The 21,233-nt window shown below is 45.0% G+C and overlaps 3 protein-coding genes across 8 annotated transcripts; 2 read left to right on the top strand and 1 right to left on the bottom strand.

The window, feature by feature from the left end:
* The first annotated feature begins 29 nt into the window (after positions 1 to 29).
* On the top strand, positions 30 to 7,551 carry LOC119197488 (uncharacterized). 5 transcript variants are annotated; one of them, XM_062566729.1, is made up of 11 exons: positions 75 to 253; positions 534 to 656; positions 808 to 930; positions 1,082 to 1,204; positions 1,347 to 1,469; positions 2,970 to 3,075; positions 3,522 to 3,589; positions 3,682 to 5,668; positions 6,065 to 6,217; positions 6,308 to 6,352; positions 6,494 to 7,551. In XM_062566729.1, the coding sequence occupies exons 1-11, from the start codon at positions 134 to 136 to the stop codon at positions 6,724 to 6,726; spliced, it is 3,204 nt and encodes a 1,067-aa protein (XP_062422713.1). In that variant the 5' UTR covers positions 75 to 133; the 3' UTR covers positions 6,727 to 7,551. The 5 variants fall into 5 exon arrangements, with proteins under 5 accessions (XP_062422715.1, XP_062422716.1, XP_062422714.1 ...); XM_062566728.1 differs by having other exon boundaries at positions 76 to 253; positions 6,305 to 6,352; XM_062566730.1 differs by lacking the exons at positions 6,065 to 6,217; positions 6,308 to 6,352; positions 6,494 to 7,551 and adding an exon at positions 5,791 to 6,032 and having other exon boundaries at positions 72 to 253.
* Positions 7,552 to 8,046: 495 nt separating this feature from the next.
* On the top strand, positions 8,047 to 10,873 carry fancl (FA complementation group L). The gene is made up of 5 exons (XM_062566654.1): positions 8,047 to 8,088; positions 8,575 to 8,656; positions 9,408 to 9,524; positions 10,532 to 10,603; positions 10,746 to 10,873. The coding sequence occupies exons 1-5, from the start codon at positions 8,078 to 8,080 to the stop codon at positions 10,779 to 10,781; spliced, it is 318 nt and encodes a 105-aa protein (XP_062422638.1). The 5' UTR covers positions 8,047 to 8,077; the 3' UTR covers positions 10,782 to 10,873.
* On the bottom strand, positions 10,089 to 20,959 carry LOC119214328 (serine/threonine-protein kinase VRK1-like). Of its 2 annotated transcripts, none has more exons than XM_037466039.2 (14): positions 20,712 to 20,959; positions 20,443 to 20,598; positions 19,928 to 19,983; positions 18,749 to 18,818; positions 18,298 to 18,385; positions 17,880 to 17,988; positions 17,696 to 17,788; positions 16,623 to 16,755; positions 13,304 to 13,424; positions 13,122 to 13,180; positions 12,231 to 12,379; positions 11,555 to 11,635; positions 11,206 to 11,367; positions 10,089 to 10,977 (listed from the first exon to the last, which is right to left on the bottom strand). In XM_037466039.2, exons 2-14 carry the CDS (start codon positions 20,570 to 20,572, stop codon positions 10,750 to 10,752), a joined length of 1,479 nt encoding a protein of 492 aa, XP_037321936.2. In that variant the 5' UTR covers positions 20,573 to 20,598; positions 20,712 to 20,959; the 3' UTR covers positions 10,089 to 10,749. The 2 variants fall into 2 exon arrangements, with proteins under 2 accessions (XP_037321936.2, XP_037321937.2); XM_037466040.2 differs by having other exon boundaries at positions 20,758 to 20,959.
* Between the last annotated feature and the right edge of the window lie 274 nt (positions 20,960 to 21,233).

Raw genomic sequence — 21,233 nt, 5'->3', positions numbered from 1 at the left:
CATTGCCTTTATTTTATATATTTACTCTTGTGAAACTAATGTTTACTTGTGTTTTTGTAGTGTTGATGCAGCAAAAGAGGATAGGTCTCTTGGAAGGCTTGTAAATGACGATAATGTAAACCCCAATGCCAAGATGAAGTACCTAAACATCCAAGGGAAGCCCCATCTGTGTTTGTTTGCAGCACGAGACATCAGTCAAGGAGAGGAGATCACCTATAATTATGGTGACTCTGACTGGCCATGGCGATGCAAGGTAGTCAAAATATTTCTTTGTGAAAATGAAGTTCTCCTTGCTCTTTGCTCACACGCAGCTTTGATTTTACATATTAATTTTTCAATATGAAAATGGTTTTTGACATTGTGGGTTGATGGGGTACAAAAGACATGCTGCTACATACAAATATCGAATTTCTGCTGTATTAACTATTCAGTTTTTACTTGAACCCTTTGGTTTGATGTTTATTGTTAAAATCTTCAGAAATATTAAGGAAAGTCTTCTGATCGTCCACCCACTCCCTTTCTATCTGCTACAGATGATCACTGCGAATGAGCTGATGGAGTCTGCTGCAAGTGACGAGGCCAACAAGATTGAGACCTCTGTGGATGGCCTGAGTCCAACATGTCCACAACATAGTCCCCCCAAAAGGGTTGAAAAGGTAAACTAAGTCTAAACTTAATTACTTGTGAAAAAGCATTGAATCATGTTTCATGTGTTTGTGCAGTTGCCTCATTAAAAGCCTAAATATTCTCTCTAATGGTACATTTCCAGTTTCTCTATTCATTGTCCTCCTTTTCTATCTGCTACAGATGATCACTGCGAATGAGCTGATGGAGTCTGCTGCAAGTGACGAGGCCAACAAGATTGAGACCTCTGTGGATGGCCTGAGTCCAACATGTCCACAACATAGTCCCCCCAAAAGGGTTGAAAAGGTAAACTAAGTCTAAACTTAATTACTTGTGAAAAAGCATTGAATCATGTTTCATGTGTGTGTGCAGTTGCCTCATTAAAAGCCTAAATATTCTCTGTAATGGTACATTTCCAGTTTCTCTATTCATTGTCCTCCTTTTCTATCTGCTACAGATGATCACTGCGAATGAGCTGATGGAGTCTGCTGCAAGTGACGAGGCCAACAAGATTGAGACCTCTGCGGATGGCCTGAGTCCAACATGTCCACAACATAGTCCCCCCAAAAGGGTTGAAAAGGTAAACTAAGTTAATTACTTGTGAAAAAGCATTGTATCATGTTTCATGTGTGTGTGCAGTTGCCTCATTAAAACCCTAAATATTCTCTAATGGTACATTTCCAGTTTCTCTATTCATTGTCCTCCTTTTCTATCTGCTACAGATGATCACTGCGAATGAGCTGATGGAGTCTGCTGCGAGTGACAAGGCCAACAAGATTGAGACCTCTGTGGATGGCCTGAGTCCAACATGTCCACAACATGGTCCCCCCAAAAGGGTTGAAAAGGTAAAATAAGTCTAAATTGTATGTTGTATGTATGTATGTATGTATGTATGTATGTATGTATGTATGTATGTATGTACACATACATATAATATATGTATGTACACATACATATAATGTATGTATGTATGTACACATACATATAATATATGTATGTACACATACATATAATGTATGTATGTACACATACATATAATGTATGTATGTACACATACATATAATGTATGTATGTATGTATGTACACATAATATATGTATGTACATATAATGTATGTATGTACATATATATGTATGTATGTATGTATGTATGTATGTATGTATGTACACATACACACATACATATAATGTATGTATGTATGTACACATACACACATACATATAATGTATGTATGTATGTACACATACACACATACATATAATGTATGTATGTATGTACACATACACACATACATATAATGTATGTATGTATGTACACATACACACATACATATAATGTATGTATGTATGTATGTATGTACACATACACACATACATATAATGTATGTATGTATGTATGTATGTATGTACACATACACACATACATATAATGTATGTATGTATGTATGTATGTATGTACACATACACACATACGTATAATGTATGTATGTATGTATGTATGTACACATACACACATACGTATAATGTATGTATGTATGTATGTACACATACACACATACATATAATGTATGTATGTATGTATGTACACATACATATAATGTATGTGTATGTATGTATGTATTTATATGGTGTATAGGGACAGTGGTGTATAAGGACATTAGACATGGGAATTAAAATCAGAATCGACATTCTCGATCTAAATCTACTAGCTGTGTGTGTGTGTGTGTGTGTAGGCGCCTCTCATGGTGTATGGGGACAGTTTTATATGAGGACATTCTCTGAATCTACTGTGTGTGTGTGTGTGTGTGTGTAGTCGCCTCTCATGGTGTATGGGGACAGTTTTATATGAGGACATTCTCTGAATCTACTGTGTGTGTGTGTGTGTGTGTAGTCGCCTCTCATGGTGTATGGGGACAGTTTTATATGAGGACATTAGACTCTTTAACTCAACAACGGTGCTTTTGAGGAACTAACTGCTCAAAACTCATAACTAATCTTGGTACACACATTTAATGGCAAAGATAAGTTACCTGATTTTATTTTAATGCTTCAAAATGGCACTTTGGCTTAATTGTGCCCCTTACAAATCAATCATCCAGCCCCCAGCTCAACGGTTGACCTACGTGTATGAAACTTCGTAGTCATGTATAACGCATGTAAACTAAAAGTGTCTTGGGATAGCCCCCTAAAAAACATAACTCTTTGTTGTGAAAGCATACAGATGTCGCACTATATGACTGATTGACCTGAAATGTGGCACACATGTTAGAACTTATAAAATACCAACATGTCAATGTGACACTGTTAAATATACATTATATATATATATATATTTTTTTTTTAACAGTGTCTAAAGCATCACCTGGTGTCCGCAACAATATCCTCTTTGGACAAATGTGTCCAATGTGTGGGACCTGTATCCTCCTTCAAGTGGGTTGGCTATGAATGCAGAGGTGAGCTATTTAGTGAATTAGTACAGAGTTTGTCTTTGGGTATTGGGTCGATATATTTGCTGTGTTCTAATGTACACACCATTCTATAATGAAACTCTTACATATTTCTTCGTTCACAGCATAATAAGCTGATATATCAACTATTTCTCATAATTGTGAAATGTGTAAACATCTGTTGTGATGAAGTTGACATAGTTGGTGTGGAATATCATTCAGATTACTTAAAAGGTGTTTTATTTTGGCACTGACCAGATCTGTTGTGCTTTAATGCTAGAGGTTTTTCTCCAATACATTTGTCATTACAGTTAAAGGTACAAACATGGGCATTTAAATTATTAAAGGGGAATCTTTTGCATTATGCATTTCAGATCTCTATTGATCTGACACAACAACTTATAATAAATCTGTGGTATTGAAACTTATACTAAATATTCAAAATGTCTCAGTTTGTTCAGGAGTCTGGCATAAATCCTGCCTCAGGAAAATGACGAATGATAACCAAGACCCATCACAGGTCAGTTGGACACAGAAAACAGAACAAAGTTTGTTGAACTCTTAACTGTCTGGAGCTGTCCATCACGTAAAATCCTTTCGTTTTCTTTCCAGTTTCTCGATCAAATATCTGATGATGATGACGATGATGACAACGACGAGTGTGTGTCGAGTGAGGAATACATACCAGACTCGGAAACCCATGATGAGGATGATGATTCAGATGCAAGCATCCCCATTACCCCAAGTCAGTTGAAAGCCGGATGGATTAAAGTAAAACCAGTGCTACCTGATGTTGGAACAGCCCATGGGTCAGACAAAAGCATCCCAGTTCTGTCCAGTTCATCAAAAGGTTGCCCATCTGCTGCTGAAACATTGAATTCTCCCAAAGACTTGACAAAGGAAAAGTGTGAAGTTGAGCTTAAACAAGTAAACAATCTGACCATGACCAAAAAGAATTACTGTTATGTTTGTGGTAAGCCACAAAGCAAAATTTCCCGCCATTTGAAAACACACAAGACGGATGCTGAAATTGTAAAAGCATTTTCCCTCCCTGAGCACTCAAAAGAGCGCAAGATTTTGGTAGAAAAGATGAGGAATAAGGGAAATTTTAGACACAACACTGCAGTTTTAAAAGATGGAACAGGGCCACTGAAAGTGAAAAGAAAACCAAAGGCTAAAGCACTCGCTGGAAAGTTTATTCACTGTATGTACTGTCAGGGCATGTACATTCGTAAGGAACTTTGGAGACATGCCCGCAGATGCCCCTTTAAGCCAGAAAACACTGAACTGAATAGAGAACCTGGGAGAACAAAAGTACTGGCTTTGGCTGAAGCTCAAAAAAATGCATTCTGTCAGCAGATCTCAAGCGGAGTGTGGAAGATCCTTAGTGTCATGAAACAGGATGAGGTTGCCTCTGTTGTGCGAAATGACCTCTCCATTATTAATTTAGCTCAGTCACTCTACAACAAACATGGACAAGACCCTACTAAGTACGAGTACATACGACAGAAGCTCCGTGAAGTGGGGCGTTTGTTGCTATGTCTGCGTACAGACTTCTCTGTGCATAACCTAGAGGAGGCTGTTAAACCTGCTAACTTCCAGAGGGTTGTGCAAGCTGTAAAGAGAGTTTCCGGTTTTGATGAAGAAAAACACTCGTATGCAACACCAAGCCTCGCTCTGAAATTGGGTCATACACTTCAGAAAATTTGTGACATTGTTCATTGTAGGGCCCTCATGGCCGAAGATGAGGACCTGATCAAGTCCACTGACATGTTCAAGAAGCTCTACACCACCAAGTGGTCTGAGGTGGTGTCTCACGGTGCCCTGAACACATTGAGTGATGCAAAATATAACAAGCCATCAACATTACCCTTCACAGAAGATGTTCAGATCCTTCATCGGCACCTTGAGAACTCTGCAGAAACTGCCTTTCGCAACTTGGAGGAGGCCAGTACTCAGAACTACGCACAACTTGCAAAGTGTACACTTGCACAAATCATTGTGTTCAATCGAAGACGTGCTGGGGAGGTTTCAAAAATGCGCCTCAAAAGTTTCCATGAAAGAGACAATACGAAGCTTCATGAAGATGTTGCAATGGGGTTGTCGAAGACTGAACAGAGACTCTGCAACTATTTCAGCCGAATCGAAATAATGGGGAAAAGGGGCAGAAAGGTTGCAGTTCTGCTCACACCAAGCATGGTGGAGGCTCTGTCACTCCTTACCAGCAAAAGAATGGATTGTGGTGTTTGTGCCACAAATGTCTTCCTGTTCGCCATACCCAACTCGATGAGCCACTACAGAGGACAGGACTGTTTGCGTGTTCATGCAAGCGAGTGTGGAGCAAAGCACCCCGAGTACCTCAGGTCGACACAGCTCAGGAAACATGTCGCCACACTCTCTCAAGTCCTTAATTTGAAAAACAACGAACTTGATCAAGTTGCAGATTTCCTGGGTCACGACATCCGTGTTCACCGGGATTTCTACAGATTACCAGTTCCCACAACACAACTGGCAAAGATTTCCAAATTGCTTTTATCGATGGAGAAAGGGAATCTTTCCACCATGCAGGGGAAATCACTGGACGAAATTGAAGTGGAAGGTTTGTAAACAAATTAACACTTACAACACACCTGATTGTGGTTTACATTTTACAGGGCAAACATTGCCAGAATTATATGTATACATAATATCTGCAAATAATTGTTGAATCTCCACCCACAGACACACACTACCCTGACACGCCCAGAATGGGTAGGAAAGGGTTAACTTTAAGTAGAAATGTGCTAAATTAACCTTTTAAAATTAATTTTATGCATTCCTTAAAAAGCTTGACTTTTGATTTTTAACGATTGCCCTCTCATCCAAATTGGCTCTTTAGTTTACACTGTGCAGCCACTTGTGGCCTGAAATAATGTTACTATATAACAAACACACATCTCAAACTTTGATTTTTAGTTATGTCCAGCCACCCATGAGTGCTACTAATATTTTTCAGATGAAATTGCATTAAGCGACGCTGAAGAAAAGGACAGTGGGAGTGAATCAGATGACGGTTGCACAGCAGGCAGAGGATCAGAGGGTGGGACTAGCGAGCCTGTAAATGCTGCATCCGACTCTACAAAGCAGGTCCATGGCTTTGACGATGCAGGTAGGTTCCCTCACTTTATAGTTGTCACTGTTGACCAAATGTACTTAAATTCAATTTGAAAATAAATTATTGTGAAATTTGTTTTAGCAGGAACCGTGTCGTCCACAGTAAATGAGAGCTACCCTCTCTCTGAAGGTAAGCAAAGTTTGATGGTAGAGCATCTTTTTAAAGTACTTGGACACAAAAAGGCATTGCTACAAGGTGTAGAAGAAAGAAAAGGCCAAAATAATAATTATTTTTGTGTGATCGTTTTTGTCTACTTCGTGTATCTTCCAGGAAAAGATGCTGGGTCCAGAAGAGGGACAAAGAGAGCGTGGTCTAAATGTGAGGTTCAAGCGGTAATGCGGCACTTCAAAGACCATATTCGTAAAGGTCACTTGGCCACCAAGAACGAATGCAGTCACTGCAAGTTGGTTGAAGGACCCGTCTTGGAACAAAGAACTGTGCAAAATGTCAGAGACTTCGTCCGGAATCGGGGAACAGCTGAAAAAAGACGGTCCCAGCTGTAAACAAACAAGCGTTTTTGTTATTTGTTCTACATCCTTTTTTGTCTTATCTGTTGATTAGGTAAATTTCCATGGTGCGATGAAAAAATGTTATGTATGTCCTGCCCATCGCTCTGTCGTTCTCTTCGGTTGTTTGGTAAACAGGACTTGTTTTTCCAAAAGCACTAGTCTTTTGTAAACAATTGTTTCATAAAATAGTTTACAAAACCACTGTAGTCTGGTTGCTTGTGTCCTGAGTGGGACAGTAATAAAAAAATCGCCCCAGCTCATTGTTGTGTTTTTCATGTTAAGTGAAACCCAGGTTGTAGGGGCTGATCTCCCTCTGCATAGATGGATCATTAGATAATATAGATAGATTTCTACACATACTGTCTCAGTTTGAGGGGCTAAATTTGTATGCCACTAATTTGGCCATCCTTTAACAATATTTTTTTATATTAAATTGATGGTTCCAGTAATGCTGTGTCCAGTCTGTGTGTATTTATGTTAATGAGGAGGGCGGGATCATTGTCCCTTTAAAGACCCAATAGTGTTTTCTTGGTCCTTATAAGTCATACTTTTGTCAAAATAAAAATGTCTACCTATACCACAGTATAATTAGGTTGCTGTGTATGAGGTTGTGTAGGGTGTATCTGAAATCTAAAGTGAGCTGATTTTTTTTCAGATTTTTTGAAGTGTTTTAACCTAACTGCCAAAGCTGAAGGACCTCAGGAAAGGGTAGTCCATCTAAACCACACCCGGGCCTGTATGGCGAAAAAGTCCACCTAATACATATCTACCTGTATGTGTGTGTGTGTGTGTGTGTGTGTGTGTGTGTGTGTGTGTGTGTGTGTGTGTGTGTGTGTGTGTGTGTGTGTGTGTGTGTGTGTGTGTGTGTGTGTGTGTGTGTGTGTGTGTGTGTCCTGAGATGCTGGTAAAGTGCTGCTTGTGTCGCCCGTTGTTTGCGGTCGCGTCAGAAGACTTCCCACATTGCCGACTTCTCATTGTCACCACGGCGACGCCGCAGCCAGCCCCCGGGCCCCCACGGTCTATTTAAGTCCCCGTCAATTGTCGGCCATTGTTTTTATAAATCCAAGGTTGTGTGACTCCTCGCCTGTTGCCTAGCAATGCGCCTCAAAAGATATTGAACCCATCCACACCTGAGCCACTCAGACGGGAGGCCTTGCTTTGTGCATGTAGGAGATACCTGCTGCAATGACGCTGTGCAGGCTGGCCGTGTGGTTCCTCCAGGGCTCCTATATTGTGATAGGGTGGATGCTTGGAATGTTCATCAGACCTGGTGCGCACACTGAGGCCTGTGTTGTGTTGTGTTGTTGCAGCGGTGACTCCTCTGAGGAATAAGCTGAACGCCAACATGCACCTGTGGTAAGGTTCATCACATCATCACTAGGACCACATTTTCTAATGGTTTCTTTTGTCTAATGTTGCTGCTTTTTTGTTGTTTATGATTTTTTGGTAGTTTATTTTTTTATTGGTAAAAGGTCCTGAGAGAACAGTCCTAGTTAGAGCGTACAACCAACATGAACACAGCTTGTCCCAGTGCCATGCAAGAATATCATAGTGGAAAATGTAAGCGTATAAGGGGACGCTGTCTCATTCAAAAGGAAGGAGAAAAGGGGTCTGCTTCCTTCCATGGATGGACCAATGGACCATCACACATCCTTCACTGTTGGGTTGCATGTTTTGGGCTTGCAGCATATTGTCTGAGACATCTGGGGCAGCCTCCATCCCGTCCTCCTGTGGTTGCAGCAGCGATGGTGGAAGTGTCCTGACCGTCCCCCAGTGTCTCTGCAGGCTCATCTGCATGTGCTTAATTAGTGTGTGAAGGAGCTGTCTGTGGTCTGCTGGCAGGAACCTGGACTCCAGCGTCTTGCACAACCTCCAGGATGTTTTGGAGATCGAATTCCCGTCACCCGCCACCCACGACAAATCTGTACGTGACACGGTTGCCCCCCTTTTCCATTTCAAACATGTCGGTTCCCATCGCTGTGTGTTTGTACATCTATGTGTTTTAAGTGGGCGGACACACGCCACCTCCTATGTTTCTGTCCATTTCCATATTTCCATGTTTAGTTTTTTCACGAGGCGGGCACAAATTCTCCTTTTTAATTGGGTTGTTTACAGACGAGATCATTAGAATAACAAAGATGGCAGAATTCAAATCGCTTTAATCACGCAAAGCCATTTATCTCTTTTTTATTGAAACACTCGTTCTTTCCCCCTCCGCCGAGGGGTCAAAAGGTCGCTGCGTTTATCCGCTGTCGCCACGGTGATTAATGCCTCAGCTTCATTAACATTCAGGGGAGAGCAAAAAAGTTGGGTTGACCAGATGTTTATTTATTTTTTATTTTTTACCTGCCACCCTCTCTCTTAATGGATAGCTCTGGGGAAAAAAAACAGGAGCTTCTCATTATGCCGAAAATGCAAACGAGAGTAAAAAGAAAAGCAAGCGTGACGGTGGGAAAGTTGTTATGTGCTGGGGGGGGGATGTTATTTAACACTAAGTGGTTACAGGGGACCTGCCCAAATCTCTCTCTCTCTCTCTCTCTCTCTCTGTCTCTGTCTCTGTGTGTGTGTGTGTGTGTGTGTGTGTGTGTGTGTGTGTGTGTGTGTGTGTGTGTGTGTGTGTGTGTGTGTGTGTGTGTGTGTGTGTGTGTGTGTGTGTGTGTGTGTGTGTGTGACAGCGTTTCAGCACTGAGTGTGGGATCTGTTACTCCTATCGTCTTGAATCGGCCGTCCCTGATCAGGTGTGCAACGACCCCCGCTGTGGCCAGCCCTTCCATCAGGCCTGTCTGTACGAGGTACACACACACACGTCCTTGCAGTTGCTTCCCTTCATAGAGGAGGAAAATAGGAAGGAGTGACAATAAAGGACCTGTCTAGTCACCATAAACCTCCTAGTTGGAGCCCAATCACAGAGAGGCTGTTTGATTAGTTTCACCGGGGCACCCACAGGGGCGGGGGCGGTTGTTTCGGGGGATGATTACAAAGCTGAAATCGACTTAACACTCTGTGTTCGTTGGTTGTCTGTAGCCGAGCCGTCCCTGCGCTGATTAGCTTTGTGTTGCTAAGCGCTAACCGTAGCCTAGCTCTGGTGCTAACTGGCAGGTAGGAGCGAGGAGTGGTTGTTTCACCAAAGTAAAACAACCCTTTTTATTGAGGGATTTAATGAATACATTTGTGATTCTTTTGTATAGAGCGTATTCCTCTGTACCGTATCACCATGAATCACTGAAATCTGCCCAAATAATTCACTTAAAGGAGCCAATGACCCATTTAAGGTGTCAATGCTAATGAGCCAGCTACCCCCCCCCCCTCCCCACACTCCTCTGGGTTTGAAATGTATAAAAAAAGACAATCATCACTTAAATTTAAAACTTGTTTAATTTAATTTTTAAGAAAGGAAAAAAAAAACTGCCATTTGATAATCTCCCACAGGTAGAACATGTTGAACTAGTGTCCCGTCCCCCTCGTGCACTTTGCTCCATTGACGGCTGTGTTTTAAGTGCCAACAATGTCCGACATTTAGCAGGACGTTTTCAGAAGCACTGTCTTTTAGGGACATGTCCTCTGTTCAGTGCACCATCAGTCCTGAGGGTCCCTCCCTCTGCTCAGTCCTTGTTCATCTTCAGCCGCCGTCTCGCTCAGCATCTAACTGACTTAAGCTTGTGGCAGCTTCTGGGGTCAAGGGTCAACGCACTATAGTGTTACTATAGAATATATTAAATAAATATGTTAACTTTGAAAGGCATGTTAATGAGGTCATGTGTTGTTTCAAAGCTTTTTATATGCCCCCTCCTCCCCCCAGTGGCTGCGAGCGCTCCCCTCCAGCCGGCAGAGCTTCTACATGGTCTTCGGAGAGTGTCCTTACTGCAGCAAGGTGCGTGAGGGGCTCAGTGGGGGACAGCCACAGAGTCAAAGAGGAGTGTGGGGGGGGGGGGGGGGGTCCAGTCTAAGATGTTAAACAGCAGAAACAGGCTTGATGTCTCTGTATTTAAATGCATCTAATGTTCTTCTATCAGCCCATCACGGTGAAGATGGCCCCCCAGCAGTGCTGAGGACGCACAGCGCCACGAAGAGCAGGACACCCACGTACACCAGCCAGGTCAACGGGCCGGCTTCCTGTTCCCGACCCCCCCCGTTCACCGGATCCATGTCTGTGTTCCCAGCAGAGGCGGCTGTCATACCCCCATCCTCTGTGAGCTCTGGTGGTGGGGGCGCCTCTCCCCGAGTGTGTTTCCTGCCATCGGCCCTCTGTCAAAGACAGTAATCAGGTGTTGGCTCTGCTGGAACTAATGTGTACTGAATGGTGAGGGGGGGGGGGCAGCTTTGAAACAAGGGGTTGGACAACAGCTTTAGAAATTATTATTATTATTATTATTATTATTATTAACCAAAAGGACGACGACAACGAGGAGCTTGAGCAGTGAAGTTATTACACAGGAAATAAAAAGCTGCTGCTGCGGCGTCTCGTCCTCACACCTGTTTGGGCCGACCTCGGGGGCCAATCGGGGGGCCTCGCAGGTAGCATGCAGGGACAGGTTTGGGTCTGGCCTCTTCTTCTTCCTCGTCCGCCTCACTGTCATCTTCTCCATAAGCCACTACAGGTCTTGGTCTCAATGATCTGCCAGCTGCATCGTGTCTCTGAGTAAAACAGTTGATTCCCGATGTGTTAATGTGCAGAGCACGCTGTGTAGATGTTGGTCCACCACAGAATAAAGTCCTCCACTGGTTTAATCAAACCCTGGTGCAGGTAACTACTGCACAGTTCCTGTTGTCCTGATTTGATGCAGTCACTAATGCACCATGCAGCTTGTTATGTAACGATTACCTGTTTAGTGGGGAGGGGTCCAGCTGCCACAGCTTTGCTCTTCTCTTCTTCATCCTTGGAGGGCGGGGGGGCTGCTCCCCTCTGTGGGGACATGGGTTCCATGTGAATATCAACAGTATGCACGTCCAGTGCTACGGAGAGACGAGGTTACACTAAAATAGTTGTTTCTTGTTTAACTACTTGAATCCAACTTTCCTAAAGTGATGGTACATTTATGCAGCTCGAGTGCACGTGGCCTTTATGACATTTACTAAGCGCCCACTTGTCTTTACTGGGGATCAAACTGGCCCCCACTTTAGTGTGGAAATGAAATGACACGAGGAGCAGAGAGGAAATCAGCAGCATAATTGGAGACACCCAGAGTGTGTGTCATCAACTTGCTCAAATTGGGCCATTGAGAGGGGGCGCTCGCTGGGCCCGGGGGGGTCAAGAAGTGGACCTGGTGAATTTGAGGGGAATCTCAGTCCTCCTCCAGCTTCAGACCCGGTTGACATACTCACTGGGGGAGGGGTGAGGTGCAGGTTAACCCTCCCCTTTTACCGCCGTCAGGTTTCTCCACTCGGGGGGTCAACAGAGGAGGAGGCTGAGCATTGGCTGAGAAATACTCCCCAGGGACTCTCAATAAAAAGCTTCCAGTGCTCGAAAAGGAAAGAGACACATCAGCGTCACACCTCACCTTGCCCCTGGTGGGGGGGGCCCGTGGCACAGAGAAGCCCAGTGGTCCTGTCGTCCTGCCGCTGGCCAACAGCTGCTTGAGGTGTCCGTAGTTTGGCTTGTCCGTGTAGCCCAGAGTCTTCACATAGCTGAGGAACGAGGCCAGCTGCTCTGAGGACAGCAGCACAGTGGACATAGTGTCCTTCACCCGGTTCAGCTGCATCAACATGCTCAAAAATATGGGGGACGAAGAGAAACTCATCCGTCCAAAAGTGATAATTGTAAAACTATTATGAAGAATGTAAAAAAAGGAAAGCACGTACAAGTACAATAGGAGAATACACACCCCTTTTGTGTGTGTGTGTGTGGTAACAACAATGCTTCTCTGCAGGATTAGTAGGAGTCGAGTGAGTTGCACCTATGAAAGATCATCAACATGCGGACCTGCTGGGCTATGAGTCCAGATGGTGGAGAAGTCACAGAGGGCCCTTTGCTGGGTGCTCAGATGGAGTTACATATTTGAGGAGGAGATGACATTCTGCAACCAGTGGTCACCGCCAACCTTCATCAGAGATAATGGCCTTTTTGAAGAATGGGATGCCATCCCACAGAGTGGCTAGGGGGGGAGGGGGGGTCAGTTATGTGTGGTGTGGTTCGGTTTGTTCAATACATCTTTGTCATGTCATCCACCAAACCAGAGCCAATGGTAGAACAAGATGTTTGACCTCAGTTATGTTCTTACCCATGTGGCATCATTTCTAAGGGAATTAACCGGCTTTCCATCAGTACATTTATTTATGTCATACACATTGACATATACAACACTGTACTCTTGCGACTCGTGAAGGAAGCACATCTGTTAGCCACACGGCCTCATTGAAGCAGCAGGAGATCTCGCTCTGTCCTGGCTTACCTGTGCTGGCTCCTCCGACTGACAGATGCAGGACCGAGTCCGGCAGGTCATCCATGAGTCTGAGGGAAGGGCAAGTGGAGATGGACAGCTTATGAGAGCGGAGAACCCAGGGCCCTCAGAGACACTCAACAGCCTCCATTGCGCCACTGAACCAGGAACCCTTTGATTCATCCGAGACCCACCTGTGTTTGGCCTCCTGCACCTCAGCCGGCTTCTTGAGAAGTTGATCCCAAGGCAGAGACCCACACAACCAGTGGAGAAGACAAAAGCCCAAAATCTGGAGGTCGCCGCGTCTCGATGGAGCTGAGAAAAAAATAAAATAAATCCAATCTGGTGCTTTCTATTATCTGTCAAAGGTGTCTGTATCACGTTTAAAAGCTTTTCTAATCAAAGACAGAAGCGCTGTGCACAACACATTGGTAACAAGATGCAGAAGATCTCTTTACAACGTTCCCCTCCAGGCTCAAGGGATGGGACAACAGTACCTTTAGTTTGTCATTTTGGACAACACACAATAGATAGAAGGACAGCACCACTAGCAAACACCTCCAGACAAGGGGGGGGGGGTAGCTCAGTCCAGTTTGAGGCCCGTCCAGACACAATCAATCGATCAATCTTTGAATTATTTTATCCCCAATCGGGTTCTGTTCTGCTTCTCTTGCTAGTGACACATCCTCATTACCCAGTGGGACTGCTGCTGTCTTTAGGAACCGGTCCGCAGTGGGTTTGCATATGATTGCGGGGGGTCTACATCAATGCGCGAGGTCTATCAATACTTGTCGATCCTGGGGGGTGAGCCCGGGGACTTTAGCAGCTCGATACTGTAACGGCTGCCATGCATCTCCAGAGAAATGACCTATTGACCGGCTTCCCCCCTCAGAGGGGACAAATGTCCTCCCTGAGCCGCGGCAGCCATTGATCTGGTCCAAAGGAGGAGCGTGGTCACTTCAACACACAACCACATTACATCCTCGTGGTGGGGGCCTTCAGCACAGCGGCAGACAACGTGCTGACCAGGAAGGGGGCTGGACCATAGACATGGATCCACAGTGAAATACAAGGGACAAGAAATTGGTGACAATCAATGAGGAGGAGAATAGGAGAGGGGGTGAAGGCTGGATGCTTTGGGAGGGCGGGGCTTGTATGGACAGACGGACACGGCTCGCTGGTTGGAGCGTGTGTGTGTGTGTGTGTGTGCGCACCCCCTAATCAGGGCGCTGAGAGCAGTGGACAGTTGTACATGTAAAAGACATCTGGCAGACTTTTATATGAAATACAACGGTGAGGAAACACGGAGCTGAGTGGAACATGAGTTCCATCAAACCAGCGTGCTGCCTGTAAAGAAGACACGGACAAAGACTTGGTGGAGTCCACAGTCCACTTCCTGTTGATGTCCCACCTAATGCCAAACAGACCAAGATGTCTGATCCTGGTTTAATAACATCCACAATGGTTCATGAGCTGATGAGTCTTCAGGAGAACCTGAACCAACACACACACACACACGTGTCTGGTGCGTCCGATGAGGAACAACGCAGGACAGAGCTGGTGGGGGGGCGGGGGGTGCACGATGCATAAAGAGAGGAGGGAGGTGAGGAGCCGGTGTTGCTCTTAATTATCCTCCGCAGTGTTACACTCTTAAACCCCCCCCCCCCCTCCCCCCAGGAGACAGTCTCCTGTCCGCCGGACGCCCACCGAATGGCAGTAATTACACAGTTTAGCCATGGGGGGGGTCAGAGGCCCACCCGCCTGCTCGCCATCTGCGTCCTCACCATGGCAACCCGTCAACATCATGGCGGGATCGGCAGCACTGAGCCGGGGGGGCGGGGGGGCACAAAGGATATGTATTGGGACGCTTTCTGCTTCTCTGACTGAAAGCGTGATGGATTGGAAAGATGGAGGAGTCCAAGTCCACGTCTGATGGGTCAAATATTGTTTTACTTAAAGCAAATAACGACCACGTGTGAGTGGCTCAAATTTGTGAATTCTAATAAATGATGATGCAGTCAGTGAGTGATTTGGATTCCGTGGAACCACAATGCATTGTGGGTTATTGTATTGCTTACAGACACACGGTGCTCTTCCATGTAGACGAGCAGTTTCCTCAGCCTCCCACATGTGACGCCGTATGCTGCGGCCCCCTGTCACTCATCGATCGGCGCTGATAGAAACACGGCGGCGGCGATTAGCGAACTCCCGATATCGAACCGGTGGTTATCTGTGCCCGGCCCCCGTTTGCAGCCAACATCACAGCCCCTAATTAATGGCTGGATGAATACATGATGCAGGTTAGGACTCGGCTAATCGGGCCATTCTTAAATAGAGACAGTGCCGGGGGATTCCGGGGGGGGGGGGGAGGCGAACAATCGATCGCTCAATGAGGAGAGGGAGCACGTCGGCAATCTGACAGTTAATGTGTTCCCAATATCAGCGAAGGAGGTGGGGGGGGGGGGGCTGCTTCTTCTCTGCATGCTTCACCCGGTGGAAACGCTCACAGCTGACTTTACAATACGTATGTGCACCAAAGAGGGATGTTGTCCCTAATGTTCCTCTTATGGAGAAGAGAATTAATCACAGTCACTGAGACCCCTTCCAGTACAGATACTGTGTCAATTAAACCAGCCGGGTCACTGGCTACCTGCTCTGTGGATTCTACCACGATTGGTCCCCTGCACAGAGGTGAGGACGGAGAGCACGATCAATGACGGACTGGTCAATGAGAGCATGCTCACTATTGATTGGCGGGCGCTAACTTTAGCATCAGCATGCAAACTGTCAGCCGGATTTGACATTGGAAGATCAGTCAGACTAAAAGATGAAACAAGGTTCTGTATGGATTTCTTCTCTTTTTAGAAAAGGGTTATACCGGGTTAAAAAAAGACAAATGATATATACTTAAGTTAGCGCTACGTTATTACTGCGTTAACGCTGGATTTTGTTGTGCATTAACCAAGTTTTTTATAATTATTATTATTACTGCTCTGAATACTCTTACAGACACACCATGGATCACAGGAGGGAGGAACCAGTCATTCAGCTGCTATTGTGTAAAAGGGAATACTGCTGATAATAAGCATTTTATACAACAAGTCAGTGAGCAAATAATAAACACAACTTTTGAATTAACTATTGAGTTGAGATTAATCGCAGAAACGTATCATGATTCAACAATTCAATAGCTGCTCAGCACCAATACATGTATAGCAGTGTTTGTGCTCCCTCAGTGGGGATTGTAATGTGTCAAACATTGGTACAGGCCGTGCACGGTTTTGAGGAGACGCTTGGAAGGGTGGACTGACCTCTGGATGCTTACTCTGCATAGCGCTCACACTCTTCTCTGATTGGTCTGATTCGTTTTGTACACTTAGAAACGAGCAGCCGGTGCTCCAAGCGTCAAATGTGACTGAACAACCTTAGTAGAACTTTGAATTGTAAATAAATGGGCGAACTAAAGGAACATGAAGGCAGCGTGCTCCTGGTCTGACATGTGACACAGCTTACCAACTCCTCTGTGGGCATCCAGGCTGGTGTACTCAATGGTTCCATTGTGACCCTTCTTGGGGTTCTCCTTGTACTGCTTGTGCACCCCATCAGGACAGTATCTGTAGGACAGCCCATAGTCTGCAAGATAGACCTACAGGACACACACACACACACACAAGCAAAGCGTTATACATTAAGTGTGCACAATGCTGATTCCAAAATGGACACAACTCACCCCATAATGACAAAGGAAAAACGTTGGAGGACATTTTTGTGAATCTATTAAAGGACTTCCAGACCAAGAGAAACAAAACTCTCTGATCTGATGAAACACAGATTGAACTCTTTGGCCTGAAAGCCAAGCGTCCTGTCTGGAGGACAGCAGGGCCCCTCATCACCTCGCCAGTGCCGTCCCTACAGTGAAGCATGGTGGGGGCACCATCATGCTGCGGGGTTGTTCTTCAGCAGGAGGAAGTGGGACACCAGCCAGGGATGCACGTATCAGAGTGACACCGACTCACATTGCTGGATAGGATTAGCTTTGGCTTTGGGGGCCTGAGCCGAGTGGCTTGGGACAACTCAGTCAATGTCCTCTAGTGGTCCCCCAGAGCCGTGACCTGAACATCTCTGGAGGTCTGAAAGCGGCCCTTCCAACCTGATGGAACCTGAGAGGTTCTGCAGAGAAGACATGTGATGCTGCCAACGATGCTCCAGCAAAGTGTTGAGCAACGGCTGTGAATACATGTTATTTTCCCATTCTTTATTTTTGATACATTCAAACAAATGATCAAGCTTTTTCACTTTGTCATTATGGGATGTTGGGTGTGGACTCAAAATAATAGTTGTATATAGTTTTTTGGAATCGGGCTGTAAAAATCCAAAGTGTGGAGAAAGCGAAGCGCTGTGGATCCTTTGCAGACTGAATGTGTCACAGTGAAGCAGAACACTAGTCCTACAGGTTCCTGATCATCTTAGACTACTTTTCCAGGGACTAAAAGTTGGCCCCAAATGTCCCCACACCTCAGTGCGCCTTGTTCCTGCCCTGTTGAAAAGGGACTTTATATGCACATCAAGATAAAAAGTGGACTAACCTTTTCAGGGTCTCGACAGCAAAGCATGAGGTTGGCAGCTTTAATGTCTGCATGGACGTACTCGTTCTCATGAATGTACTCCAGTACATCCACCTTGCACGGGGAGGAAATGCAAAGCCAAAAGAGAGAATTGTGATGAGGCAAATGCAAGGATTTAGTGAGTGAGTCGTTTAGGTGATCATACCAGTCTTCGACCCAGCTGGAGAACGCTGGCCGCCTCCAGACAACCGCCCCCGATTTCAAAGATTTTCTGAAGGTCACTGCCCAGTCGGTCCATAGCCATGAAACGATACCTGAGGGAGAGTAAAAGATCACAGGGCCGTTCTCCTTTCCTGAATAACAAACCTCCTGCTTCCTGATATGTAGACGTTGGGCTGGGAAACACATTCATTCATTCATTGATGCCGAAAAGGACCGGCCACCTGAACAGCTGGTCACCGCTCGCTGGCCAACTGGCTGGTGAACAGCTGTCCGTGTGGCGTGTTTTCCGTGTACCCAAAGGCTCCAGTTACCCCCACGTCCTCCATGTGAACACTGATGCAATCATCATGTGTAAAGCAGAGAGCGTTTCAACACTCAAAGGGGTCGGACATGTTGAATACCTGAGGTCATTATGTTCAGCGAGTCCTGATCCCCAGTACGTCGGGATTCCCAGGAAATCCATTTTCCTGCTTTGCTTCCATTTTTGCACTGGAACCAGATTGGAAGAGAAATAATGATGTCAATGTGTGACGGAATGACAGGAGCCAACCAGCAGCTCCATTCAACACTAGACGGCCATATTGAGAGTGACCTTAGTGGTCAGTCTGTGGTGGATGAACATGTGGAGCTTTTTAATTTAATTTAGCCTGAAGGACCCTAAACATGTGAATCTCAATGTTACAGTACATACATCTGCAAACACACACACACACACAGCACCCAGCCTGACTGGCTCTTAAACAGCTTGGCAGGGGTTCAGGGGCTGAGCGGAGGCCCAGGCATCATTGCGCCTCTCCAAACAAAGAGCATAGACAAGCGGCAGAGAGGATGGGGGGGGGCCCTGCTACTCACTGTTCCCTGGTTTGGCTGCCCTCTGGTAGAACTTGAGCTCCGAGAACAGGGGGCCGTTCTCCTGGGACTCCTAAATGTTAAAGTGCACGTTATTAGCAGTGTATTTGTGATGGGTTAAAGAAGCACAAGTCCAGGTGAAAATGTCCAAAACATGAGGGGAGAAGGGTCGTGAAGGGAGGTGAAGAGAGGAGAGAAGGAGGAAAAAGGAGGGGAGGAGAAGAGAAGAGCACATCCCCTCACAGAGGTTAGTTAGAAAAGGACTGCGTATAAGAAACAGAAGGTACATGGATGCACGGTGTGTCACAAGGTGTAAACAGAGGCTTTAGCTGCAGACACAGTGACGTCATCTCCTCACGTGAATGACAGGACAGTTTGATTCCTGTAGTCTGGTTATTAAGTGTTCACTAAATAACACTATAATAAATAATACATCGTGTCACACGGTAGATAAATAGAAGCTCTCTTGGAACGTCAATCCAACATGAATCCCATGTTACATAATGCCAGCGTAACTATGGACTTCCTGTTTGCTATCGACAGGGAGAAAGGCACTGCAGGGGAAGCCTTATATTGGCTGAAGTGTATGATGTAACATTGGAAAAGGACTTGGTAGTCTGATCCTGAAGGGCGTCTGCCATTCCACTCTCAATTTATTCATTCAGCCACAGTTCACCAGAAGGCAGGAAGCGATCAGCTGCTGGTAAAGTGGTGTAGTGGTGAAGTGGACATCACGAAGAGGGCAGTGTGTGCTACAGAGAAGTGCACGTGCAAAGGCAGGAGCGACGCGCAAAGTAGTTTACACACACTTTTTTCTGCTTTGTTAATTTTGATCTTCATTATCTGTTGTAATTTTATTCATTCAACTTCGGTCAATACTCATTTTCACTGAATGGAGCCTTGACGCGTCACAATGTAACAAGACAGAACCTCGGCTCTCCTGCTATCACTTTAAATACGGCTTGATTATTTACGGTTTGAGGAAAAGGAAAAAACAAATGCCAAATCTCAGATCACATATTTTAGTCGTTAGTAAAACTTTCACATGTGATGTTGAACGTAAAACTTTGTAATTAATGTGCAGTTTCTGTGCATGCTGAACCATGAGGGGATCAAACGTGCGTTACACCACTAGACATATTTTAAAAATGCATTATCATCGTGCAGCCCAGATGTACTCACCACTTTTAAGACAAAGTCTGTGTCTGCAGTAACAGGTCTGTCCAGATCACGGGAGGCTTTGAGACAACACGAAAGATCAGACAACACAAGGTTAGGTTTCAACTCATTGTGTTTTTGGAATTGTTAGCAAAAGCAGGAAGAAATGAACAGTTTTGAGCACTAATGTATTTCTCAATGTAAAGGGATAGCTCATTGGACAGGTCTTAGATTTGAGGGTGACTGGAACACATTTAGACAGCAATCTAATCGGTGAGCAAAACGATTAAATAGGTATGCACACACAGCACGTGTGTGTGTGTGTCATGAAAGAGGGATTTAATCTTAGTGATGGGTATCATTAGGATTCTATTGATACTAGTAATACAAGTAGTCCTAGCGAAGGGGGGGGGGGGGGGGGGGGCACATCCCTAGTTATTCTGCTAGTATGCAGATACACTTTTAGTGTGTGTGTGTGTGTGTGTGTGTGTGTGTGTGTGTGTGTGTGTGGCAGGTGTCAGACACAGTGGCTTCATTACCGAGATAGATCAGCCCGCAGCCACCTTCACCGATCACTTTTCCCAGCCTCCACGTCTTCTTCTCGCTGTCCGTCAGTATGAAGCCCTCTGGCAGCGCTTTGGGTAACGCCCTCTTTTTTGGAGGTGCCATGACAACCACAACCTTTCAGAAAGTATCTGCAAGAGTATATTAGCTAACGTTAGCAATACATTCGTAGCCATGTTTGCTAACGTTAGCAACACATTCAGAGAGCTAACGTTAGATTAGCCTCATAAAAATGTTAGCTTACCAAGTAAAAGGATTTAACGTCTTGAGCTGTAAACTGAAATACCTACCGACCTCCAAAGACAATCAACCTGAAGTCACGTTACGGCGTCAGATAAGCCTTTGTGTAAAACTGTACCGACGCACCATGAATATTTAAACTTTACAACGAATGTTTTGCCGAAGAAGCAGCATTCGCTTCTCTTTCACAACAGCCCTGAGAGAAACAGAAACCAAACGTCATCACTTCCGGAAACTTATCCCTCCCCTACAACTCACTAGCCAATTGGAAAACAGCACAAGTGGACGTATGCAACATGAACTTTGTCCTGGTTGTAATGAAACCTCCAATCGAGTCACTGCTGAATGCGATTTATCATTTGAGGAGAAACCCGTTAACAATGTCTAAGAACATTTAAAATATACTTCCAGTTTTATTATTACCACTATCACTATTCACATGAATATCATTTTTTATCTTCAACAAGATACAATGCTGCTGGCGAAAGGCTTCATTTCATGGCAATTGCTTTGTTGGCTTTTGTAC

This window comes from Pungitius pungitius, chromosome 13 (genome assembly GCF_949316345.1).
Source record: "Pungitius pungitius chromosome 13, fPunPun2.1, whole genome shotgun sequence".
Classification (NCBI taxonomy): Eukaryota; Metazoa; Chordata; class Actinopteri; order Perciformes; family Gasterosteidae; genus Pungitius; species Pungitius pungitius.
This window is presented reverse-complemented; position numbering and strand designations above follow the sequence as displayed.